Source organism: Macaca thibetana, chromosome 4, assembly GCF_024542745.1.
Source record: "Macaca thibetana thibetana isolate TM-01 chromosome 4, ASM2454274v1, whole genome shotgun sequence".
NCBI classification, from domain to species: domain Eukaryota; kingdom Metazoa; phylum Chordata; class Mammalia; order Primates; family Cercopithecidae; genus Macaca; species Macaca thibetana.
The window spans coordinates 166,138,880-166,161,042 of NC_065581.1; the positions used below are offsets into that span (position 1 = coordinate 166,138,880).

Genomic DNA, 22,163 nt, shown 5'->3' on the forward strand with positions numbered 1-22,163 from the left:
AGATTGAAAAACTTTAGATTCAGTTGATCCCATAAGCAAACGCATTAATAACATCTCTATTTGGGGTTGGTAAATTACCAAGAGAAACTAAAATATTTTTTACATTTTTAAAGGGTTGTTAACAGAAGAAGAAATAATAGAAAGATACTCAGCAGGAGACAAAGGCTCACGAAGCCTAAAGTATTTACTTTCTGGCCTGTTACCAAAAATGTTTACCAGTCCCTGGCCTGATACACAGAGCTACAAAGTTTTTTTTGTAGCTCTGGGCTGTGATGATTTGAAAGATGGACATGGATATGACAAGACCTGATTTCTCATCTGCCTTGGTTTTTTTTTTTCGTCTCTATGCTACATAACTCACTGGCAGAATGAAGATGAATGAGGTCTTTAAGGAAATTTTATGTTATATATAGGTTGTTTATTTAATATTAAACTTTTTTTCCCCCCTGACTTGAACAGATCAGCCTCCTAGTCCTGGAGGGAAAAGTGCATATGCCTCTGGAACAGCAGCGAAGATAACATCTGTCTCTACTGGAAACCTCTGCACTGAGGTCTGATTGATAAGCAAAAGGCTTCTACTGCACTTCCACACTTAGGGTTCCCTTGGGACATCTCAGTTACCCAGTACAATTTTTACTCTGAATTAGCATTGATTATAATTTCTAAATTTGCAGTGTTTTATCTTTTGATTTTTAATATACTAGTCAGGTAAATCAGTTTTAAATTAGTAAGTCTGGGCAAAATGAAATGTTATTTATTCTCAATATGGATAAAACATTTTTTAATGCAGTATTTAACATATATACTATTTTTAAAATTTTAAAACAGATCAATGAAAATCAAGTTAGTCTGTATGGTTGTAAAAAGCTCACTTTTCTTTGTTCTTCACATTTTACAGGAGCAGACGCCTCCGCCTAGACCTGAAGCCTACCCCATCCCCACTCAGACGTACACCAGAGAGTATTTTACCTTCCCAGCTTCCAAATCCCAGGATCGGATGGCTCCTCCTCAGAACCAGTGGCCAAATTATGAGGAAAAGCCACATATGCACACAGATAGTAATCACTCCAGTATTGCAATTCAGGTTAGAAATCAAAGATTCCACACACTTCTCACCTCTCAAGGAGTAAACACTGAGTTCTGAGACACGATTAATATTTTCTATAGAACAGCATTGTTGGCCTTTTGTTTTTTCCTTAACGGTTTTGTAGTTAAGTTTGAGGAAAAAAGGAGATAGGATAGAATACTTAATAAGAACAAGGATTATTCTCTGATGTTTGATTAACAAAATGTTAGGAATATAAGGCCTTATAATTTTTAAGACAAAGTTCACTGATTCTAGAAGTGAGAAATTAGAACTCACGTGGTATATTTTGCACTCTATCAGTCCCTGCCCTGCCTGTGGGAGCTCATGGTGTGGCAGGGAAATGAGACAGACACATCAGACCCAGCATGGTCAGTGCTGTGGGAGAAGAGGCCCCAGCAGGGGATGGAGCTTCTCAGTCTCAAACGAGAACCTGGGCACAGCCATATGCACGGAAGGGCCTTCCAGGAGGAGGGAAAGTCACAGAGATGTGTAGTAGTTCAGCAGGAACCCTGAGTGGAGGTGAAGGAGGTGGCGAGATCTAAGGCAGTGAAGATAGGTGGGGCCAGACAGAAGGGCTTGACATGACAGCTAAGGAATTTGGATTTTTGTCCACATTAGTAGATGGGAGATGCCAATCTGAGTAGTTAAGCTCGGAACGTTATCAAATGTGGTTTTCTTTTTAGAAAGATAACTGTATGGTGAAAGATTGGGAGAAAAAATTAAAGATATACTTAAAAAGAGGTGCAGTCTAGATCTTTGTAACAAATACATGCTCTGGATCGCAAATGCTCTGGGAATTCTGAAGATCAGCCGCCTTAGAGTGGTTGGAAAAGACATTCAGAGTTGAGATGGGATTTGAGCTGAGCCTTGAAGAATGAGAACAGTAGGCAGAGGAGAGAGGATTGCACTGAGATAGACGCTGTGATACACATGAGGACGAGCCTGTTTTCTGAGGAAAGAAAATGCTTCTCAGGCCACAGATATTGGCCGTCAGGAGATTTCATCTTGGCCTTTTGTCTGGTGTGCTGGTCCATCCTGCTGTTCTCCTAGGTGGGCCTGATCACCTGCAACGGCCCAGTCTTGGGAGTTTCGGACACACTCTGTCACCAAAAGCTGGAGTTCTCTGGGAGGAGGTGTCTTTCTCCAAATTTCTCTTTAAAAATTGAGTAATTTTGTGCCCTAGTTCTTCTAGTATTTTTTGTTAGGACTCAGTAGAATCTGCTTCCCATATGTCAAGACAATCCAATTTGTAGTGCATACATTGAATCCCATTTTTATGCACAGTATTTCCTGTTCTGTGGGACTGGCATTACGTCTTCACATTTATAGTATACAGCTGCTACTTGTTTCTACCTCACAACATGGGTAAACAATACCTAGAGGAGAGAATTGAGGAACTGTGCGGCAGGCCAGAGTGTGGAATGAAAAGTTATGATGGGGTTTAAGCGGGGAGGTGGAGAGTGCAAGCCAGCAGCCAGGGCCAGTGCAAAGTCTTAAGGGAGCAGAGAAGTGACTCAGGTCAGCCCTTCCAGCAGCAGGGAGTGGCGGTAGGTGCACAGTCTCTGTTTTTATGTAGTCCATAGATTTCGTACCCAGTAATGAGACTCTCTATGTACTAAGTAAAGCTCTAGCAAAATGTTGGGAGTAAATGTTCGGTTTTTCTGTGAGACTACTGGTTTTTGAAGTGATACTTCATCTTTTTTGTTGGTTTGCTTTTTAAGAAAAAGGAAATAATTTGTTTTTCCGATTTACATCTTTAATTTGTGTTCATTAACAGGGCAGGAAAAAGATGTTTGATTCAGACCTCATAGTGATCATGTTTATCTGAGTAGACTCCTTTCAGATGTGCCATTTCTCAGATTTTAGACTAGCCCTTTGCAAAAAGTGTACTCACTTCTTTTTCTCTGTGTGTTTGTGTGTCTCACTTCTCTGTCTCTCTCACACACACATACTCACACCCCTACCTTTGTGTTCAACAAATTTATACCAGTACACTTTAGACCTTTCTGATATTGGAGCGGATGTATCTCAGATGTGTAGGACATGTCCTTGCATTACTATGCACAGCTCTGCCACAGAGCCCAGAAAGCCATTCCTTAGCTTGTAAAATGCAGAAAGTCACGGATGGTTAAATGTTTAACATATAATGATTACTCGTAATAGTAATTAGAGAAATACCTGTTGTTGATTTTTACATATTATGAATAAACACACTCATTGCTTTGAAGTCCAAGTCGCATGTCTGGTCCCTGCGCTGGAGATGGTGCAGGGCACTGCAGGAGGGTGAGGAGGATGAGGATGGGCACTGGCACCAAAGGGCCTCAATGCAGAGAGAAAGCGCAGCTTTTCCTTTTTAATTTTAGTCGAGACAGAGACTGTGTTATCCAGGCTGGTCTCAAACTCCTGGGCTCAAGCAATCCACCCACCTCAGCCTCCCAAAGTGCTGGGATTGTAGGCCTGAGCCACCACGCTTGGCTGCTTTTCTCTTTACACAGATAAATTCACTGTTATTCCACGTTAGCCAATGAGCCTTGCAGGGCAGTCTCAGTCTCTTTCTGTACACTCATTTAACAGTTTTTCTTCTGTCTGAAGATAAAATGTCTGTGGATATTTGGTAATTTCTAGTAAATGGCTGAAATGTAATAGTTCTTTTTCTTTTTCCAGCGTGTTACACGTTCCCAAGAAGAACTTCGAGAAGATAAAGCTTACCAACTTGAGCGGCATCGAATAGAGGCAGCTATGGACAGAAAGTCTGATAGTGATATGTGGATAAATCAGAGCTCCTCATTGGACTCCAGTACATCTAGCCAAGAGCACCTGAACCATTCCTCTAAGTCGGTCACCCCTGCTTCCACACTGACCAAAAGTGGCCCTGGCCGTTGGAAAACACCAGCAGCAATACCGGCCACCCCTGTGGCCGTCTCCCAGCCAATCCGAACAGACCTGCCTCCGCCACCCCCGCCACCTCCCGTCCACTACGCCGGTGATTTCGATGGAATGTCCATGGATTTGCCTCTCCCACCACCCCCTTCCACCAACCAGATAGGACTACCCTCTGCGCAGGTGGCTGCTGCCGAGCGGAAAAAGAGAGAGGAACATCAGCGTTGGTATGAGAAGGAGAAGGCCCGCCTGGAGGAGGAGCGGGAGAGGAAGCGGAGAGAGCAGGAGAGGAAGTTGGGCCAGATGCGCGCTCAGTCCCTAAACCCTGCTCCGTTTTCTCCCCTGACCACACAGCAGATGAAGCCCGAAAAGCCTTCCACACTCCAGCGGCCCCAGGAAACAGTCATTCGGGAGCTACAGCCTCAGCAGCAGCCCCGCACGATCGAGCGCAGGGACTTGCAATACATCACAGTCAGCAAAGAGGAGCTTTCCTCGGGGGACAGTCTGTCTCCTGACCCATGGAAGCGGGATGCCAAGGAGAAGCTGGAGAAGCAGCAGCAGATGCACATCGTGGACATGCTGAGCAAGGAGATCCAGGAGCTCCAGAGCAAACCGGACCGCAGCGCCGAGGAGAGCGACCGGCTGCGCAAGCTCATGCTGGAGTGGCAGTTCCAGAAGAGACTACAGGAGTCGAAGCAGAAGGACGAAGATGACGAGGAGGAGGAGGACGACGATGTGGACACCATGCTCATCATGCAGCGCCTGGAGGCTGAACGAAGAGCGAGGGTAAAGGGGAGAGGGCTTTGGCTGTGCCCATCTGTGGTCCCTATTTCACCTTCTACGTGTTTCCCATGGGGATAGCTAGACACCCCCCCCCCCATGATGATAAGGATTAAAAGGGCCCCTAGGCTTATACTATTTTATTCTATGTGTTACTCTTGGCTGATGTTGTAGAGAAATGAGTCAGGGCTATAAGGCTAAATTTTTTGAGACGTGCTTTGACAAGTATTAAATACAATTCAAATGCAACTTGATTGTTTTCATTAGCAAACTCATAATTATCCTTTTCCTTAACACTTCCAGTTGAGAAAACAAGTATTTGTTAATGACCAGTAATAATCTTGATTGGGGGTAGGCAAAATTTTTCTTCCAGGGCCAGATTGATAACTTTAGGCTTTGCAGGCCATGTGGACTCCAGCAACCCCCAGCTCTGCTGTTGTAGCAGGAAGGCAGCCACAGACACAAGTAAACACATGGGTGTGTCTCTGTGCCAATAAAACTTTATTTACAGAAACATAGGGCCGATCACTGGCCCCTGGTCTTGTCAGCATTTTGTGGTGGTTAACAAATGAAAGTGTTCAGATCATTACATTTATAGTCATTACCAAAAAGAATCTTCACAGTAGTTGTACTGTTGATGAAGCAAGCATTTGTTAAGGTAATAAACAATTATATTCCAATTGTAGCATAAAGCTATTGAGAACTGATTTTATTCTTATTTCTCTATAGTATGAAAATGATTTTTGTTTTAAATAAATTCACAAAAGTAAAATTTAAATTCATTTAACACAACAAATTGTTATGCAAAAATTTTAGATAAAAGCAATACCTTGTTACTCTATAAAGAGAACTGGTAAGAGGCATTTACTGCTATCAATTTGGGCATTTATTAATATTAATTTATAGAGAATGCTATTGACCATTTTGTGTTCATGAGTTTTAGTGACTTTTTTCTTTTTTAAACAGTGTGTGTGCAATATTCTGAGAAAAGATATCCAGAGCCATGTTCTTTTTATCTTCTGGATTCTGTTTCTAATTTCAACTGTTTTTTATGCAGTTTATGGTAAAGCTCTACCAGGGGCTATTAGGTCAGACATTTTAATCTTTCTATCTCACAATGAAATTTAACCTTAGATAATAATTTGTGAGTCCTTAGATCCTTAGAGCCCAGTAGTGTGATTCTTTTTCGATTTGCTCTGTGAATTTTTCCTGAAAAGTCTCTCTCATACATACTTCTTAATATATACATATCTCAGCCAAAATGTGTATATATATAAAACTTTGCCCAATTCAGCTTGAATCCCCTTAGACACTTAAGTTTCTTAAATGAGGCCAAAGTGTGAATTATTACATTGTTTTACTACTATTTTTATTAGTATTTCTCAAGTCATCAGTAGTAAACTTCCTGATGAGTAGCTGTGTTTACTGTAAGCACTGTTTTATTTGAAAAACCAACACCTAAATTAATAGCTATTTTACTTTAAAAGTAGCTTTAAAAATACGGTACTTTAAAAGTACTATGCATTTCCTGTTCAGGATTCTTGGAGTGATTGCCCCTCCCCGTCGAAGCTCTCTGGAAGGTCCTGGGCCTGCTGGTGTCAGGTGCATGCTCCTCTGCTCTGGCCAGTGTCACTTGTGGGTGCACTCAGATGGATTCATTAGTAACCTAAGGATGTGCACGGCCTTGTGTCGCCCACACCCCAAAAGATGAAAGGATGTCTTTTCCTTCACTGCATTTTCAACTCTGAATATACAACTGTTGTGTATGGCAAAATGAGTCAACAGTGTTAGCATTTCTTATTGTTATAACTGTGTCCTGACAGTAATGAACAGTTAGCCTTGTAGTATTTCTGGAAGTGTCCTTTTCTGTGAGGACTCAACTTTTATTGAAAGGTCTCAGAGCTTTTCCAAATGGGTTAAAACACTGAATATTTCAAAGCCTTTTAGTATGAATTGTGATATTTGGAAAGTTTCTCATGAAAATTTAGTAAAAAATATTTGTTTTTTGCTTAGTAGTTCTGTTACAATTAGTATCTTAGTCTCCAAATAAGAAAGTTAAGGGAAATTTTGCTGTTTTTTATTTTCTATGTATCTTAATGATGAAACTCATTTAATACCATGTGGGCATTTTTCTGTTTCTGAATACAGAAGTTAGCGTGCAGTTCTTTACCTTTCTCATCAAGTTGTTGAAACACAGATGACGCATGATAGTGAGAAAATATGCCGATGGCAGATTACAGGTCTAAACCTAACTTTTTTTTCCACACTTCATCTTTCTTTTTTTTTTCTTTCTCTGTTACCTGCAGCAGACTGCTATGCCAGCAATCTCTGTTCTAGATTTGGTATGTTCTTGTTTCTTTCCCTTTGGTGCTTTTTTCCTGTCTTGATTTTCTTTTCTTTCAGTGGTGGCTGTTTTATGTTTTCAGTAGATCCAGTTCTCCTTAGGGGTGTCCTCCATCAGGAGATGGAGTCCCTGACACTTTAGAAGCATGCCTTTGAATGTTCCTAGATTTAGTTATTCTTTGCTTTTCTCCGTTAATTTTAAGTGTTACTGTTTGTTTATGGTTTTGACCTTTTCTCAGTTTCAGTCATAAATTGATTCCGTGTATTCTTATGTAGTCATAAATACATGAGCAAATGAAATAAATTTTGCAATGAGTAATCTATTTCATTTTTTTTACATTAGACATAGATTTTAAACCTTCAATTGTTATAAACTCAGTTGAAAGGGTATTGACATTATTAGCCAGTTAAGATATAACTGTCTATTGGTAGAGTAAGAGATTTCCAGTGAACATGTATGTATTCTGTGTTTTCTTTAATAATATAACGTGGATTTTAATTCAGTTTATCAGCCATGCCAGTTTATCAGTCTGCTGAGAAATATTTGAGGTCATGGTCTGTTGTAAATTCAAAGTGTTTACTGTCGTGTTGGGGAAGTTTGGCACATCATTTAGGGCCCATTATGCTTGTGTGTGGTGTTTTTATCACCTGCTAGACAATTAGACTCTGATATATTTATATAAACTTGAAGACAAATTCTAGTCAACTTCTAAAGACAAAAGCCAATATCAGACAGTACATTTAAAACCCATGAATCAAGGTTTGACTTTAATGGCCTTTTCGCCAAATACTAGTCCCCTTTTCCTTTTCCCCTCTCAGTTTAGCACAGTGGCAGTAATGCCTTAGAGAGGAACCTTTCTTAAAAACGCCTCCCCTCCTTGGTGATTGGAAGGCATATTTTCTGAGCTTTGCATTTTTTTTTTTTCTTACATGAAACAAAGATTTTAAAAGTATATGTTTTTCTCCCTACTTCTTTGTGTGTTTTGGTGTACATAGGTGTAGCTGGAAGATACTAATCAGAGTCACCTTAGTGTGAGATATTCATTCAGCAAATACTTGCTCAGCATTGAGCAAGTGCTTACCTGAGGCATTGAAGATACCAGCCAGCTCTACAGGCCCAAAGAGAATTTCTTATACTATGAAGAATCCTATGACACATGAACAGTAAAATAATGCTTGCAATAAGGTTTTTGTTCCATAGAAATAATTCAGAGGGTTTCTTTCTTTAAAAGATAATTATTTTGAGTATTAATATTGATCTTAACCACATGTTTCTGAGCATTTCTTAGCCCAGTTCCCCAGTAAATATTATTAATAGCACCTCATTATTTATAAAATTATTGGCTGGGCACGGTGGTTCATGCCTGTAATCCCAGCACTTTGGGAGGCGAGGCAGGTCAATCACCTGAGGTCAGGAGTTCAAGACCTGACCAACATGGCGAAACCTCGTCTCTACTCAAAATACAAAAATTAGCTGGGCACAGTGGCAGGCACCTGTAATCCCAGCTACTCAGGAGGCTGAGGCGTGAGACTTGCTTGAACCCAGGAGGTGGAGGTTGCAGTGACCAGAGATTGCACCACTGCACTCCAGCCTGGCGGACAGAGCGAGACTCTGGCTCAAAAAAAAAAAAAAAACTATAGAATTCTTGCTATGTAAGAATTGGCAGGTTACCCTAGGAGACCCTCTTCTGTGAAGATATTAGCCCTCTCCTTAATAAGGATAAGGGCAAATATGTGACTATATAGGGAGTGACGCTACCCAGTGTGGTTCTTAAGATATTTTCTTAAGACACATCACAGGATTTTCAGGTAGGTAGTCAGATAAATGAGGCAGGTCCTTTCCTGTTTGGAAGCAGCTGAGTTTCATGAATTTGGGAGGCTGCCTGCACTGGTTTCTGCTCGTCTCTCGGTGACCCGTCACCCCTGGCGGTCCAGGGCGTGCCTTCTCCATCCTCTGTGCTCACTTCTGACCTGAGACAGTAGCACCATTTTGATGCCAGCAATGTCCCCATTTGATTTCTAGTCCAAACTTCTCGCACACTAAAGACTCAGATATCCACCTGCCCATGTAACATTTCCACATGGAGTCAAGTAAGACTTTTGGAGTGCAGCATGCTCAAAGTGAAATCTTTGTCTGCTTCACTCGCCTTGCACTGCTCATCATCCTGCCTTCAGCCTTCCCCATTTCAGCTGATGCTTCGAGTTGCTCAGGCAGGAAACCACAGTCATGCATGACCCCCTTTTTTCTCTGTTCAGAAACTCTACTGGCTTGACCTCCTCACAACCTGACCAACCTCTGTGCCCCCATGACCAGAGCATCTCTCCATTCCTGCCTGGGTCACTGCAAGAGACTGGCAGGACCCCTTGGTACTGCCCCCCCAGTCCCTTCACAGGACAGCCTTGACATAGCATACAGCAGTCCCACGAGAACATCCTCACAGCCCTCCTAAGTCTCTCCCTTCACTTAGACAGGTGGTCCAAGTTTGTCTGGGTCTCATCTCCTCTTCACACCCTTGCCCACTGCCCTCCAGCCTGCCTGCCTGCCTTCTAGTGACCCTGCACACGCTGGGCCGTCGGGAGGGTCCCTGCCTGTCTCCATGGCTGACTCTCTTGGCACATGCAGGTGTCTCTCAGATGCCATCTTTCCACGAGGGGCCCACCTCCCCCACTGCTTCATATTGGAGGGGCCCACCTGCCCATGCTGCTTTGTGTCAGCGGCCCACCAGCCTACCGTGTCCTGCGTGTTTCTCTGTGGACGAGCTATGCACATTACTCACCATTAGGCATGTTTGTGTCTTCTGGGTAGCGCCACCTCCATGGGAACAGTGACCTTTGTCCAAGTTTCTAGAAGAGTTCTGGAGCGTGCTAGGCAGTCGAGTGAGTGGGATCGGATTCCAGGCCAAGGTCCCAAGCTCTCGAAGGTGTGTGACCTTCCTGACTGTTGGCAGCTCAAGAGTAGAGCTGTTGCTAGGTTGTGTCCTATTTTAACGACTGAGATGGTGTGTAAGTCACGTTCATACCAAAGTCTGACTTGCTGGAGGGATCTCCTTCAGCACTAGATTATGATGAAGTCCATTGTGTCTTTAGTGCTTTTCCTTTATATACCATGGGCAAATCCGGGACACCTGGAATTATCAGGACGTCTGTTTTCTCCCGGCAGAGTACTCTGTCCTGTCATTGGACCTGTCTCTAACTTGAGTAGCCGGTCAGTTAGGACCATGGAGGTGGCGGTGACTGTGGCTGCAGCTTTGCCTGGCTACAGCCTCGAGAAGTAGCTAGTCTTTCCACCTGATAACAAGGTGTGTGACTCGTGCCTTCATCACTCCAGGTTGCCACATAACTGCATATATTCCTCTCACTTCCTCATGACAAACCTGTTCTATGGCAGAGCACAAGGGCCTAAGCCAGCATGGGAGAGATTGACCCAGTATCACACAGAGCAGGTGAGAGCCAGGGTCTCCAAACCCACTATGGGGGAGCCTTGGCCAGTACATGTTGAATATTCCTAATCTGAAAATCCAGAATCCAAAATCCAAAACTCTGAGCACCGACATTATGCCACAAGTAGAAAATTCCACACCTGACCTCAATGACAGGTTGCAGTCAAAGCTTTGTTTTATGTCCAAAATTATTTCAAATATTGTATAAAATTACCTTTAGGCTATATATATACAAAGTGTATATGAAACAGAAATCAATTCATATTTAGACTTGGGTCCTGTTCCCAGGATATCTCATTATGTATATGCAAATAGTCCGAAACTAAAAAAATTCAAAATTTGAAACACTTCTGGTCCAAGCATTTTGGATAAGGGATACTCTGCTTGTATCACATGGATCAAGTGAGAGTGAAGGTTTTAACAGGAATTTTCTGAATTCATATTAAGTGCTCTTTCTAGGACACAAAAATGCCTCTTTTTGTAACACTGTAGTGGCAGGAATCATTTTCTTGAAATTTACTTGGTTGACAAATCTCTCAGTGGCTAAGCTCAGGTTTGTCTTGTTAACACATTTTAATAGGTCATCTGCTGACTCAGAAAACATGAGAACTCACAGGAGAAATTCCTCCCCCTTGGGGTAATACCAGTGAAAAGATGTTTTCAAAGATTTCAGTGGTTCTGCTGCTTTCCTTACTTGAAAACCCAAGCTAGGTCTTCCCGCCTATTCCGCTTTCCTGTTTTTGTTTGTTTGTTTTGCGTGGAACTGTAGAAATTGGGCATACCCTCTTGAGCATCCCAGGTATTGAAGGGGTTGGATTGAAAGCCTTATAAAAATTTCAAGCAGGAATTAGTAGGAAGCCTCATTTCAGAAGTATTTCTTCAGAGAAATCTATCTGTGGGAAGTCAGACTGTATTTTGTCTATTCAAATTGGAATGCCTCTGGAATGAAAATGGGCCCTGCCCAGAATATCAAAGCTGTAGTTTAGTCGCAGTGCATCTTCAGGAAGTCTCAGTTTTACTCGAGGAATTAGGAGAAGAAATATGTTCGTATTAAAACCAACACATGCATATTACAGAATGGAATACAAAGTTTGTATGATTGCGTAAAACAGTTGCCCTAAAAGAACTTCAGGTTTCTGTTGTAGGCCACATAGAGCCACACTGTCTTACTTGGGGATTATGCTGTTTAGTCTCTGCCACAAGAGCCTTTCACCAGCTAAGCTCTAGATCTTACAACTTCTAATAAAGTGGTCATTTTACTTAAATCTGAAAAACGTGTGTGGGCTGTGCTACAGGAAGGGAGCTAGCACTTACTGAGTACCAGGTGCTGCAGTAGATGGTTTTTCCTGTGTCATTTAACACACTCTACCTCTGTGAGAGAGGATTTCGTTTTCCTGATGAGGAAGTCGGTCCCTGAGACATAGAGAAGACTTTTGCTCCGTCTGAAATCCAGGTGTTATATATTACTTACCAAAGGCATTCCAATTCAGTCATTCATTTGTCATAAATGATCTAATCAGGAGTTTTCTTCATGTTTTTGTCCTTAAAATTTTTTTAGCATGGACATTTTTAACGGGAGGGAGCATGCGCAGAAAAAGTCTGTAGAGAAAAAGGCTTTTTAAGGGCTTTAACAGAGTCGTGTTTTTAGTAATTTGTCAAAAAGTAAAGGATGTTATGGCCCCATTTTATGTTCACATACCAGTTTCATTTTCATGATACAAAATTATAAACACACAGATCTCAACAGATAGATAGATAGATAGATAGATAGATAGATAGATAGATAGATAGATAGATAGATAGATAGATAGATCCTGAAAATACCTGTTTTGGGGAATGTGGACTACCTCAAGCTTGCCACATACTGGCTTTCAAATCCCAGCATAGTTCTCGATTTAGAATAACTTTCAGTCTGCATGGTCTTGATTCATCGGGTAATAGTTATTTTTTAATCTATTCTGCTCTCCCCTCAGATATCACTTCCTGCAAGGCTATTTTGGTAGCACGTAACTTTTCATTCTTTTAATCAAAGTGCTAATGTAATAGGCAGTTTGCCACTGGATTGCAGGGTGATTAAATTTGTAATTTAAGTTAAAATATCCTTTAACTGTTACTGAATATAAGTAACCCATACAATTCAATGTACTGTTTTAAGCTCTTATTTTGAGTAAATTAAGAGAGTCTCATTTTTCTCATTAATGCTTTGTGAATGGTGGGAGTAAAGCAACATAGCTTTGAAGAGCAAAACAATTTATGTTTTGGAAATGGAAATATGTGAATTAGCCAAAGAGTGGAAAGAGACTGCCTTGATTACACTGGTGCTGGTTATTACTATTCCTTTACGAATAGTAACGAATGAGCTGAGCACAGGGAGCGGCTCCTTGCTTAGTGCGTTCCAGATTTAGAAATAGAGAGGCTTTTAAGCAGAAAATGCCTGTTTATAGATCTATAAAAAATGATGAAAATGATAATTGTTCTGATTTCTTAAAATATACTTCTCTTTAAAAGAACTAATGGACTCTACCATTGTGTAACACTCTCTTGCTCCGCACTTATTTTTAATTGGGGCTAGAAAATATTAACATAACTTAGTTTGTGCTTTGTGGGATAAGGATAACACCCATATTGCATTAATGCAATTTTACATTCTACCCTAAATTACTTTTCTGTAGAATATTTAATATTCTCACTTGCTTTATTTTGCTATTTTTGTTTGGGCGCTGTTTCTCCTAGTTCTCCTAGTTTTTCTTGACCCCTGAAATCCTTGTTGAACGTTTCCATCCTTTCCTCTGGCCCCTCATGCAGGAAGCCCACGGGGAGCTGTGGCTGGTTCTGTCAACTCAGGGGCAAGGCATCACCGATGGCTTCCTTCTGGGTTCTTAGTGGCATCTCCTCCTGCTATAACCCCCCTAAAAGCCAGTCATCCTAACATCCCTCAGGGGTATGGATAGGTTGTCTTTAGAGACAGTTCAATTATTTGTCTCTTTGAGAAGGCAATTATAATTTTTTTCTAAGATGTTTTATTATTGTTTATTGACATGAAAAAGCCTAATAACACAGGTTAATTTATTCTTTCTCACCAGATACAGTGTTTTCTTCACAGAAGTCAAGGGAGAGTGAAGTTATTAGATTTTTATTTGAAAAAAAAAATACAAACACAGTTCAAATCCCAGCAGCTAACATTCTTATATTTCTGCTACAAAAAATGTATAGACAAACTGCTAATTCTGTAGAAATTGAAACACATAGGAATTTTCTGTAAGGGATTCCTGAAGTGGTTAGAGATTGAACTAGATGGCTTTAAGTTTCATTTTAATCCTATAAACATTGATTACTTCTTCATGATGTATGATAATAGAGCTGTGGGTGTTCCTGTAGCACAGGTCTATACAGATAAGTAAATGGAGAACACAATTTTCAAAGTTGCCATTATTTTAGACTAGAATAACAGAAAAGCTATGTATCTGAGACAAAAAGGGTGAGTCTTTCTGTTCTTCACTGGTTGTTAATCCAGGGTTCCTCTTTAGGAAAGGTATTTTCAACCTATGGTACATAGAGATGTAAGCAGAAGGATAAAGGAGCTAAAAATTGAAAAGAAGAGACTTAGGTATTTGAAGGACATCCTTAAGTATTTGAATGATACGAAGGAAAGGTATCTTTTTGTGTTGTTTCAAAAAGGCAGAACTTGAATGACCAAAAAGACAAAAACAGTCAGGTAATGAATTGTTAACATAAGGACTTCTTGACTTGTGGTTACCTGAAAACAGAATGGATTGTATTGACTGAGAGTTCAACATTAGGTCCAGACAGAAGAGCGTGAGATAGGAGGGTGAGATAGGGCTCCTTCCCATCTCCGTTTCAGGGTCCATGGTGCAGACTGTAGGGTGCTCCCATCTCAGTTTCAGGGTCCATGGTGCAGACCGTAGAGTGCTTCCATCTCAGTTTCAGGGTCCATGGTGCAGAGTGTAGGGTGCTTCTGAGTCAGGAGGAAATTCTTGAATCCAGGGTGGGATCTGGAGGGACCTGATGGCAAAGGGCAGAGGAAAGAGAGTGGCAGGCCTTGGTCCCCAGGCAAGACCGATGACTGCCCGGCCCACTGGAGTCACATATGTTGCTTCTGTCTCACCTATGCAGAGGCAAGTGGGGGCCTCCCTCTTCTACAAGACATTCATAGTGGAAATTGAAAAGGGAGAGGGAAGGAGGTGTTTAAGCGTGTTCTGCAGGCCCATCAAGTGGGGCCTATCTGTTTGAGCCTGTTAAGTTACGTGAACGGGTTAACTAATATTGTTCCAGTAAAAGAATTGTGCTTGTTGAATGTGTGAATGTAGATGATGAATTCCATCTTATAGCCATGATTAATGGAGGAATAACTCTGGGATTTGTGACAACAGTTTTTAGGTAATTTATTTTAAAATTGTAGAGCTAAAAAAATGTAAAAAGTTTTATCTTCCAACAGTGATTTTAACCTGGTATTTTGTATTTAACTTTCTGTGTGTGTGTATGTGTATATGTGTGTCTACTTGTCTTAATGTGTGCATTTTATGTCTTGTGCTGGTGGAGTTTGTGGAGGGAGATTAATGTCAGCCTGTTGTTAGTTGCAGGACGAGGAGCGGAGGCGGCAGCAGCAGTTAGAAGAGATGCGCAAGCGGGAAGCAGAAGACCGAGCGAGGCAAGAGGAAGAGCGCCGGCGGCAGGAGGAGGAGCGAACAAAACGAGACGCTGAAGAAAAGGTTATGGTCCTCTAAGGGCAGCTAGAATTTTACCAAGTTAGCCTGAACGTAATCGATTGGCTGGGGCAGAGCGGGCTGGAAGTTCTGTGTGTCTTAAGAAGCACAAGGCAGAGCAGGGCCTGGCTCCCCCAGCTTTGTGATTGGACCAGCAACTTTACCCCGTCTGGCCCACCTACCTCTCTTCTGGACTGTCTCCAGATCCCCTTATCTGCCAAGTTTTGTCTCCCTCAAACTTCTGAACTCTTGGGTGTGTGTAGCAGTGAGCCTCTTTGCAAAGGGTTCGTTTCCTCGGGCACTCATCTTTACTGGACATGGCCCAGCTTGTCATTGTGAAGGTGACATTTGTTCAGTGATTGCTTAAATGGCATGTGGACCGTGGGAAGCAGTAGAAGCATAGTAAGACAGTTGGCTGCCATTCAACATTTCAAATAGATGGTTTACTCAAATCACTCACTTCTGGTTGATGGTAAAGAGAGCAGATGGCTTAGAAAACATGATACAGGAAAATTTAGTATGTAATCCAGTAAATATTCTGAGTTACTTATTTTCATTTGTGTGTGTGTGTTTTTAAGTCAAGTAACCCTTTTAATTGAATTTTAAAATGACAGCGAATTTTGACATTCTGAGAAATGGGGATTTTGAGATGTTTCTCTCCATATCTCCCTTCGTCCTGTGTGTGGCCAATGCCCTCTGGATGAAGAGGCTGTAGCCATTGAGCTCCCTGTGGGGGCCTGTTTCATCCCGAGGGGACTGCGTGTTGCTCTGTGTGGTTTGAGAGAAGCTGCTCTTCTCTGTTACTTCCCTTCTGTGAAGGTAGAAGCTTTCAGTGTTACAACTTCTGATGGCGGAAAATTTAGTTTTTATTAATAATTCCTTCTTCGATAGTCTAGTGAACTATATTAATAGAACAGTGTACTGTTCACAGAAAAGAACTTGTAGGGAGTTTTTTGTAGTGATATGATCTATTAGGATATAGAGCAATCTAAGAGTAAGCTTGATAGACATGATGTGACTTCACTTAAATGGAGTAGAGTGAATAAGGACACTCACCTGTGTTGAAATTGGTGATTTCTGCATTTCGTAGACCTTTGCCCTCTAAGTTTATTATCATATTATCTGTTGACTCTGAATAGCGTTTGAAGTCCTTTCAAAGAGTTTGAGCTTTCAGGATTAGGTTCCCCTATGAGTCTTTCACTTGTGTAATGGTAAGTCAACATTGATGATCTTTCTAAGGAAATCAGATTTCCAAAATGCTGAGCCGCTTGATGTCTGAGTGTTGGCGGTGTTTGCTGCTGCTTTGCTGTTCCGTGAAAGCAGCCCTGGCTGCTTGGAGGGCTGTATTTTTCCAGGTCAGTGCCAGCGTGGCTGTCCCAGGCCCTGCACAGTGCCCATTGTTACAGCTGGGCCCAGTCCTGGCCACGCTGGAGCCTCGACGGGGGCAGCTGGGTTGTCACGGCAGCACAGAGCACATGCAGAGAGGACCAGGCCATGTTTTTCCTATGTTGAGAAACTCTTGGGTTATTTAATTTTTCCAATGTGTTTTCATAACTCATGATTATGTCAAATACACTTGTGTTAGTAACTGCTTCTATAATTAAGTGGTCACTGTAAAAAGAAGGCGAATAACCTATTTTTATATCAGAATGTCCAAAACTCATGGGTTTGCTTTGTTATAGAAAAATGTGCCATTCATTTGTTGGGTAGAATAAAGTCGTCTTGTAATTGTATCTGTTCTTGGTATAACTAAAAGAGGATGTTTTGATTTCTCCCTAAAATGTTATCAAGCAACTGTTCTTCATGTTAATACCAAGATTCTTGATAGTTCCATTTAAAAGCCACAGGAAGTCATTCTGGTTTATTCCTCACTCCAAGGGAACACTTACTCTGTGTAGACAAGAAAATGAGAGTCTTCCTTCAGGATTTCTAAACATAGAGCAAGAAGATTCAATGAGAAATTGGGCTCAGGGCAGTAATTGGGCTGGCATTTATTCTTAAGAGTTTTCTCCCTCAAAAGGTGGAGTGATACTGCATATTCACTCGTGTGTGTGTGTGTGTGTGTATGTGTGTGTGTGTGTGTGGCTCTAGAGGGAGTAGGGAGAAAATACAGCATGAAATTGAAAATAGGACTAACAACTTTTCACTGAATGCCAGCAAGGTCTCTCAAATTAGTTTTCTTTGGTTGAACGAATTTAAAATTCATTGTACTTCATTTCACAGCATTAAACATTTACTCGAGGCAGTTTATTCTGTTTGCTCTTTCATCCCCCTTCTTATTTACTTTTTTCTTGTGCTCTAAAACTTTTGTCAATCTTTAACAAAACTGTGCTGTTACCTTTTTTTAATGTTAAAATAATTTTAACACTGTCAACTGTAGTTTGTGCAGATGTATGAGAGAAAAACATGTACAGTATGTGTCAAAATATATTTGAATCTCTTGTTGCTGTTAATTCCTGGCTCTCTAATTTTCTGTCTGTCAGGGAGTTCATTAAGATTTGAAATATAAGTTGAGAACTATGGAAAGCATATTTGTTAGATCGTTACTTTGGGAGAATGAGTGTTTTTTGGGTTTTTTTTTTTTTTTTTCATTTCTGGTTTCCTGTTGATCTCCTTCCTAGTAACCGGAAGTAGACAGGGTGGTTCAGTCACGTCCTCCTTGTCCAGGAAGGACTGCTCCTCTGCATTCATGGGGGCTCAGTGAAAAAGAACGCAAGTTTGCCTTTCGGAAAGTGCTGGCTATAGAAAGCCAGTCACAGCCTATTTTTAGTTTTGCGTTATCTTTAAACACTGCAGTAACAGGTAAGTTCATATCCTGCCAAAATCAGAAGAGGAGAGAGAGAAGGAAGTAACAGGAGCATGGAGGAGGGAAAGAAGGAAAGCAGAGGAGAATTCAGTCCACTGGGATAATGGAGAGGCATAAGTGACTGGGAAGCAGGAGGCTGAGAATTAATCCATTCCGTGCTTTTGAGCAGTTTTCTGTCAAATAATCCAGAATAGTGTTAATTACTTGTAAGCCTAGGGAGAAGACTCCGGATGGACCTGCTGCTTCTGTTATATAGTAATTGTAACTATTCAACTTTGACGTCAGTGTGATGATGAGGATTGTTCCCTTTGAAGGCCCAGTGGGTCGGCTGTTCCCTTCTGACCTCTGACCTTTGCACTCTTGTCTATTCCCGCCTGCAGAGGCGACAGGAAGAAGGGTATTACAGCCGCCTGGAAGCTGAGAGGCGCAGACAGCACGACGAGGCGGCGCGCAGGTTGCTGGAGCCCGAGGCACCTGGTCTGTGCCGCCCTCCGCTTCCGCGGGACTACGAGCCCCCGTCCCCGTCCCCCGCGCCCGGCGCCCCTCCTCCCCCGCCTCAGCGAAACGCCTCCTACCTCAAAACCCAGGTCCTCTCCCCCGACTCGCTGTTCACTGCCAAGTTTGTTGCATACAATGAGGAGGAGGAGGAGGAGGACTGCAGCCTAGCAGGTCAGGATAAGTACTCCAGCACGAGAATGTCTCATGGGGACCTTCTTCCTGCCCCTCTTAAACCACGGCCACCCCCCTGCCAGCCACGCCCGGCCTCCGATGGCATCTTTCTCTCGAACTCATTCCAGCCATCCCCAGCCAAAGCCAACAGTACTGCTCACAAAAAAGGCCAGCCCCCGCCCCCTCCAAAAAAATCCAGCTCCTACCATCCCAGCCACTGCAAAGGTAGAGGTAAAAGAGTGACAAATCAGCGCTCGTTGTCTTAATGATTGGAACCTCAGCATCTCTCTGCACACTTGCCCTGTAGTATGGTCCATGGCGATCGTACTTGCTTTGGAATTTGGATGTCACATGATCACTGGTCTCAGCATGGTGATCCTCCTCTGCCTCTGATTGTAATGTTCTTTGCTAATACTCTTTGGTAGATATCTTAGTACTCCGATTTCTTTTGCACTTTAAAAAGTTCCATTTCTTTGATCAGCTGACAATCAGTCCTTCTGTGTTGTTCCCAAATCACTTGAAGTACTGTTGGTCTTGGCTTTCATTTTCTATCTCTACAAATGACCTTATATTTGTTTGAACAAGTGCCTTTTCACACATTGTAGTGTCTCTAAAGACAAAGTGTTATAATTACATTTTAAGTTTCCATTATTTAATATTGGTAGAACTTTCTGTTCTGGATTAAGTAGCCTGTGGAATAAATCATGCATTCTCATGGTGGTTTGGTTGGTGTGGCCGGAGCATCTGCTAAGCTGGTTAACTGTTGGCTTCATAATCTCCGTGCAGGCTGCCTCACGCCAGAGTCCAGAGACCCCAGTTACAGTGAAATTCCTCTCATCCCCTTTTCCTCTAACTGGCTTCACTGCTTCCTGTTACTTGCACTCTTAGCACCTAGTAACACCAGCAGCCAGACCTTAGCAGGCGTGCAGCTGACCTTAGGGAAACCCCCTACGCTGACTGTAGAGCAGGACAGTTCTGCAGGGGGCAGGGCCTAGAGGCTGTCACAAGCATGGGTTCAGTAGTCAGTGTTTTCGAGACACCATGTTTAAAATATAGCTGAATTCATAAGGATTCAGATTTCACACTAATCTTACCTTAAATGGGACTGGAATTCTGGCACTAGATATCTTCAAATACAGGAGTATTACTTTTAATGAGTGTTTGAGAGTCTTCTGAATCCTGTATCATTCTGCATAAACAGTGTATGGGACTCGACAGTTCTGAAAGAAGAATAAGACTCAGTGTAACTGTCAGTCTTACTCAAATAACAGATGAATTTTGCCAGAATTCTGTCTTTTTCCCCCCCGGCTCAGAGCTTTGATCTACTTTGAAGGTTTAATATATAATAATATTAGGTTGAGTCACCTTGGAAGCCAGGATTAAATCACTTTATGAAATATCTGTTGTAAATATCTATAACTTAGTACCTTTCAGAGAAATTTATGGAATAATGGTACATTTTGAAGCAGGATGCCATCAGTCTCCTTGTATGGAGTTTTTATAAGCTGAACTTAAGATGACAGAAATGTGAGGTTTGGTAGCCAAGTATTATAGTGAGGTGTCACTGCTCACCATCTTGGCTCTCAGTCCTACCACTAACCCTTATTTTACTGCACACGTGAAGTACCACACAGGACCAGGTCATAGCCGACATCTGATTGCTCCGCCTCTTCGAAGACTTCTTCGTAATGTACAGAGCCGTCTGCACCGTGTGCAGAGCGCATTCTGACCTTGTCCTCCTCATTTCACTAGCATGGTCTCATTCCTTGCTCAGCTCTGTTTGTGTCGCGAGCGCTCTGGTAAAGCATGCTTCTGCAGATGGACTCGGCTTCTTCCCCTGGACAGTGAGAGGAGCAGCATTAAGATGTGAATTGGAATGAGTAATACCAGATTTGAACATAGCGCTATATGAAAGATTCATCACTAAAGCTTTTTGAAAATGATCTGTGACTTGGAGTATTCATAGAGAGTCAGCTAAAGATATTTGATACTCTTAAGTCTAAAAGTTCTGAAAATTTTGAAGAATTAATTTTACCAGTGGAAAAAGCCAGTATCATTCTTAAAACAAAGCTCAAAAGATACAACGCAATGTTTTTAAAAATAAACAAGATAAAAAATTTGGAATTAAAGTGGGAAAAAAATGTCTCCATGCAGTAATTTATCTAAAGGCCCGCTATAGATTGTCATAAGGTAGAGATGTGTTTCTGTTGAATCTTTTGAGTCTTAGCTGAGGATGGCGTCCTCCACAGTGGTGGTGGGAAACCTGAGTAAAGGTGCAGTGCAAAGAGGCGCCCTTCAAAAGGCAGCTGTGTCCCGTCTGCAGTACGCCAGATAAGTTCTGCACAGCAGGCCCTTTTGTAGAAGAAGAGAAACAAAAATGTATTTTTGTGCAAGTTGTTTGAAAAAGAATTTTAATGTGAAAATATTGTACTACTTTTGTGGCCTGTTTAATCCAATATTCATTGCTGTCAGTGTTTGCTAAATAGTTTGAGCATTTGTTACTCCAGCCTGTATTACACTGTCAGCAGATTTTTCAAGTGTGAATTTTTCTAATGCTGCAATTAATAGAAATAAATTAACACTGATTTGCTGTATTATGATTTTAACAATATGACATTGATTGTTACTTGGATACACTTAGCGACATTATTACTTGGATACATTTAAAACTTTGTATCTGCATCACATCTTTTGATCCTTAGTAATTCCCTGAAGCCAGTAGGAACAGGGCAAATGTTGCCGATGGATTGATGTTACACTCACCCAGAATGGGTTGATGTTTTTACACTCACCCAGAGTTGCTGTGCTGTCCGAGGCAGAGCGGGGCCATGGGCAGTATTCCTCTCTAATAATGAAGGGTGTCAGGTCAGTTTTTTAGCACCTTTTGAGAGTAGTAATTGGATTACTCAGGCCACCAACAGAGATGAATTTCAAATTGATGAAATTTTGATACAATATGAAGGGTCTTTTACCTTCCTGCTTAATCAGTAAAGGTATTTTTTTATTCTCTGAGCACTGCATCTTTATCATGAGTAAAGCTTAGAAATAATGAAGTACTTTAACTTGTACTGTTTCTTTCATGGAAAAGGACCAAACTCTTACCCAGGATCTGCCGGAGCAGCTGTTGGAGCCCATGACGCTTACCGGGATGCGAAAGAGAAGCGTTCTAAAAGGTATGGACAGTTGCGCTAGACAAAGAACTTCATCTGTACCTGATGACCCCTTTCACTCTTCATGGCACTTTTAAATTATATAAACAGACTTCATGGCTTCACTCTGTGCCCTCACCTCGATTTTAGTTAGAAATGCTATTGCCCCAAGTGTTCTTAAAACAGTGAATGTGAACTCACCAGAAAAGTCATCAGTACCGTTCTGTAGCTTCTTACTACTCTGGCGTATTTACAGACGCCTCTCAGGCACGTGTAAGATTCCTT

The 22,163-nt window shown here is 41.7% G+C and overlaps 1 protein-coding gene across 19 annotated transcripts in view; it reads left to right on the plus strand.

Annotated features, from left to right (window-relative positions):
- Window positions 1-22,163, plus strand: part of AFDN (afadin, adherens junction formation factor) — a 142,641-nt gene that overhangs the window by 118,007 nt on the left and 2,471 nt on the right. For 8 of the 19 annotated variants that reach the window (XM_050787062.1, XM_050787067.1, XM_050787071.1 and 5 more), the window contains 7 exons: window positions 460-551; window positions 899-1,084; window positions 3,752-4,753; window positions 7,054-7,089; window positions 15,126-15,260; window positions 18,441-18,954; window positions 21,818-21,902. In XM_050787062.1, the coding sequence (XP_050643019.1) occupies window positions 460-551; window positions 899-1,084; window positions 3,752-4,753; window positions 7,054-7,089; window positions 15,126-15,260; window positions 18,441-18,954; window positions 21,818-21,902 (2,050 nt within the window). The remainder of the gene's footprint in view (window positions 1-459; window positions 552-898; window positions 1,085-3,751; window positions 4,754-7,053; window positions 7,090-15,125; window positions 15,261-18,440; window positions 18,955-21,817; window positions 21,903-22,163) is intronic. The other 11 variants (XM_050787079.1, XM_050787074.1, XM_050787076.1 and 8 more) reach the window with 5 other exon arrangements.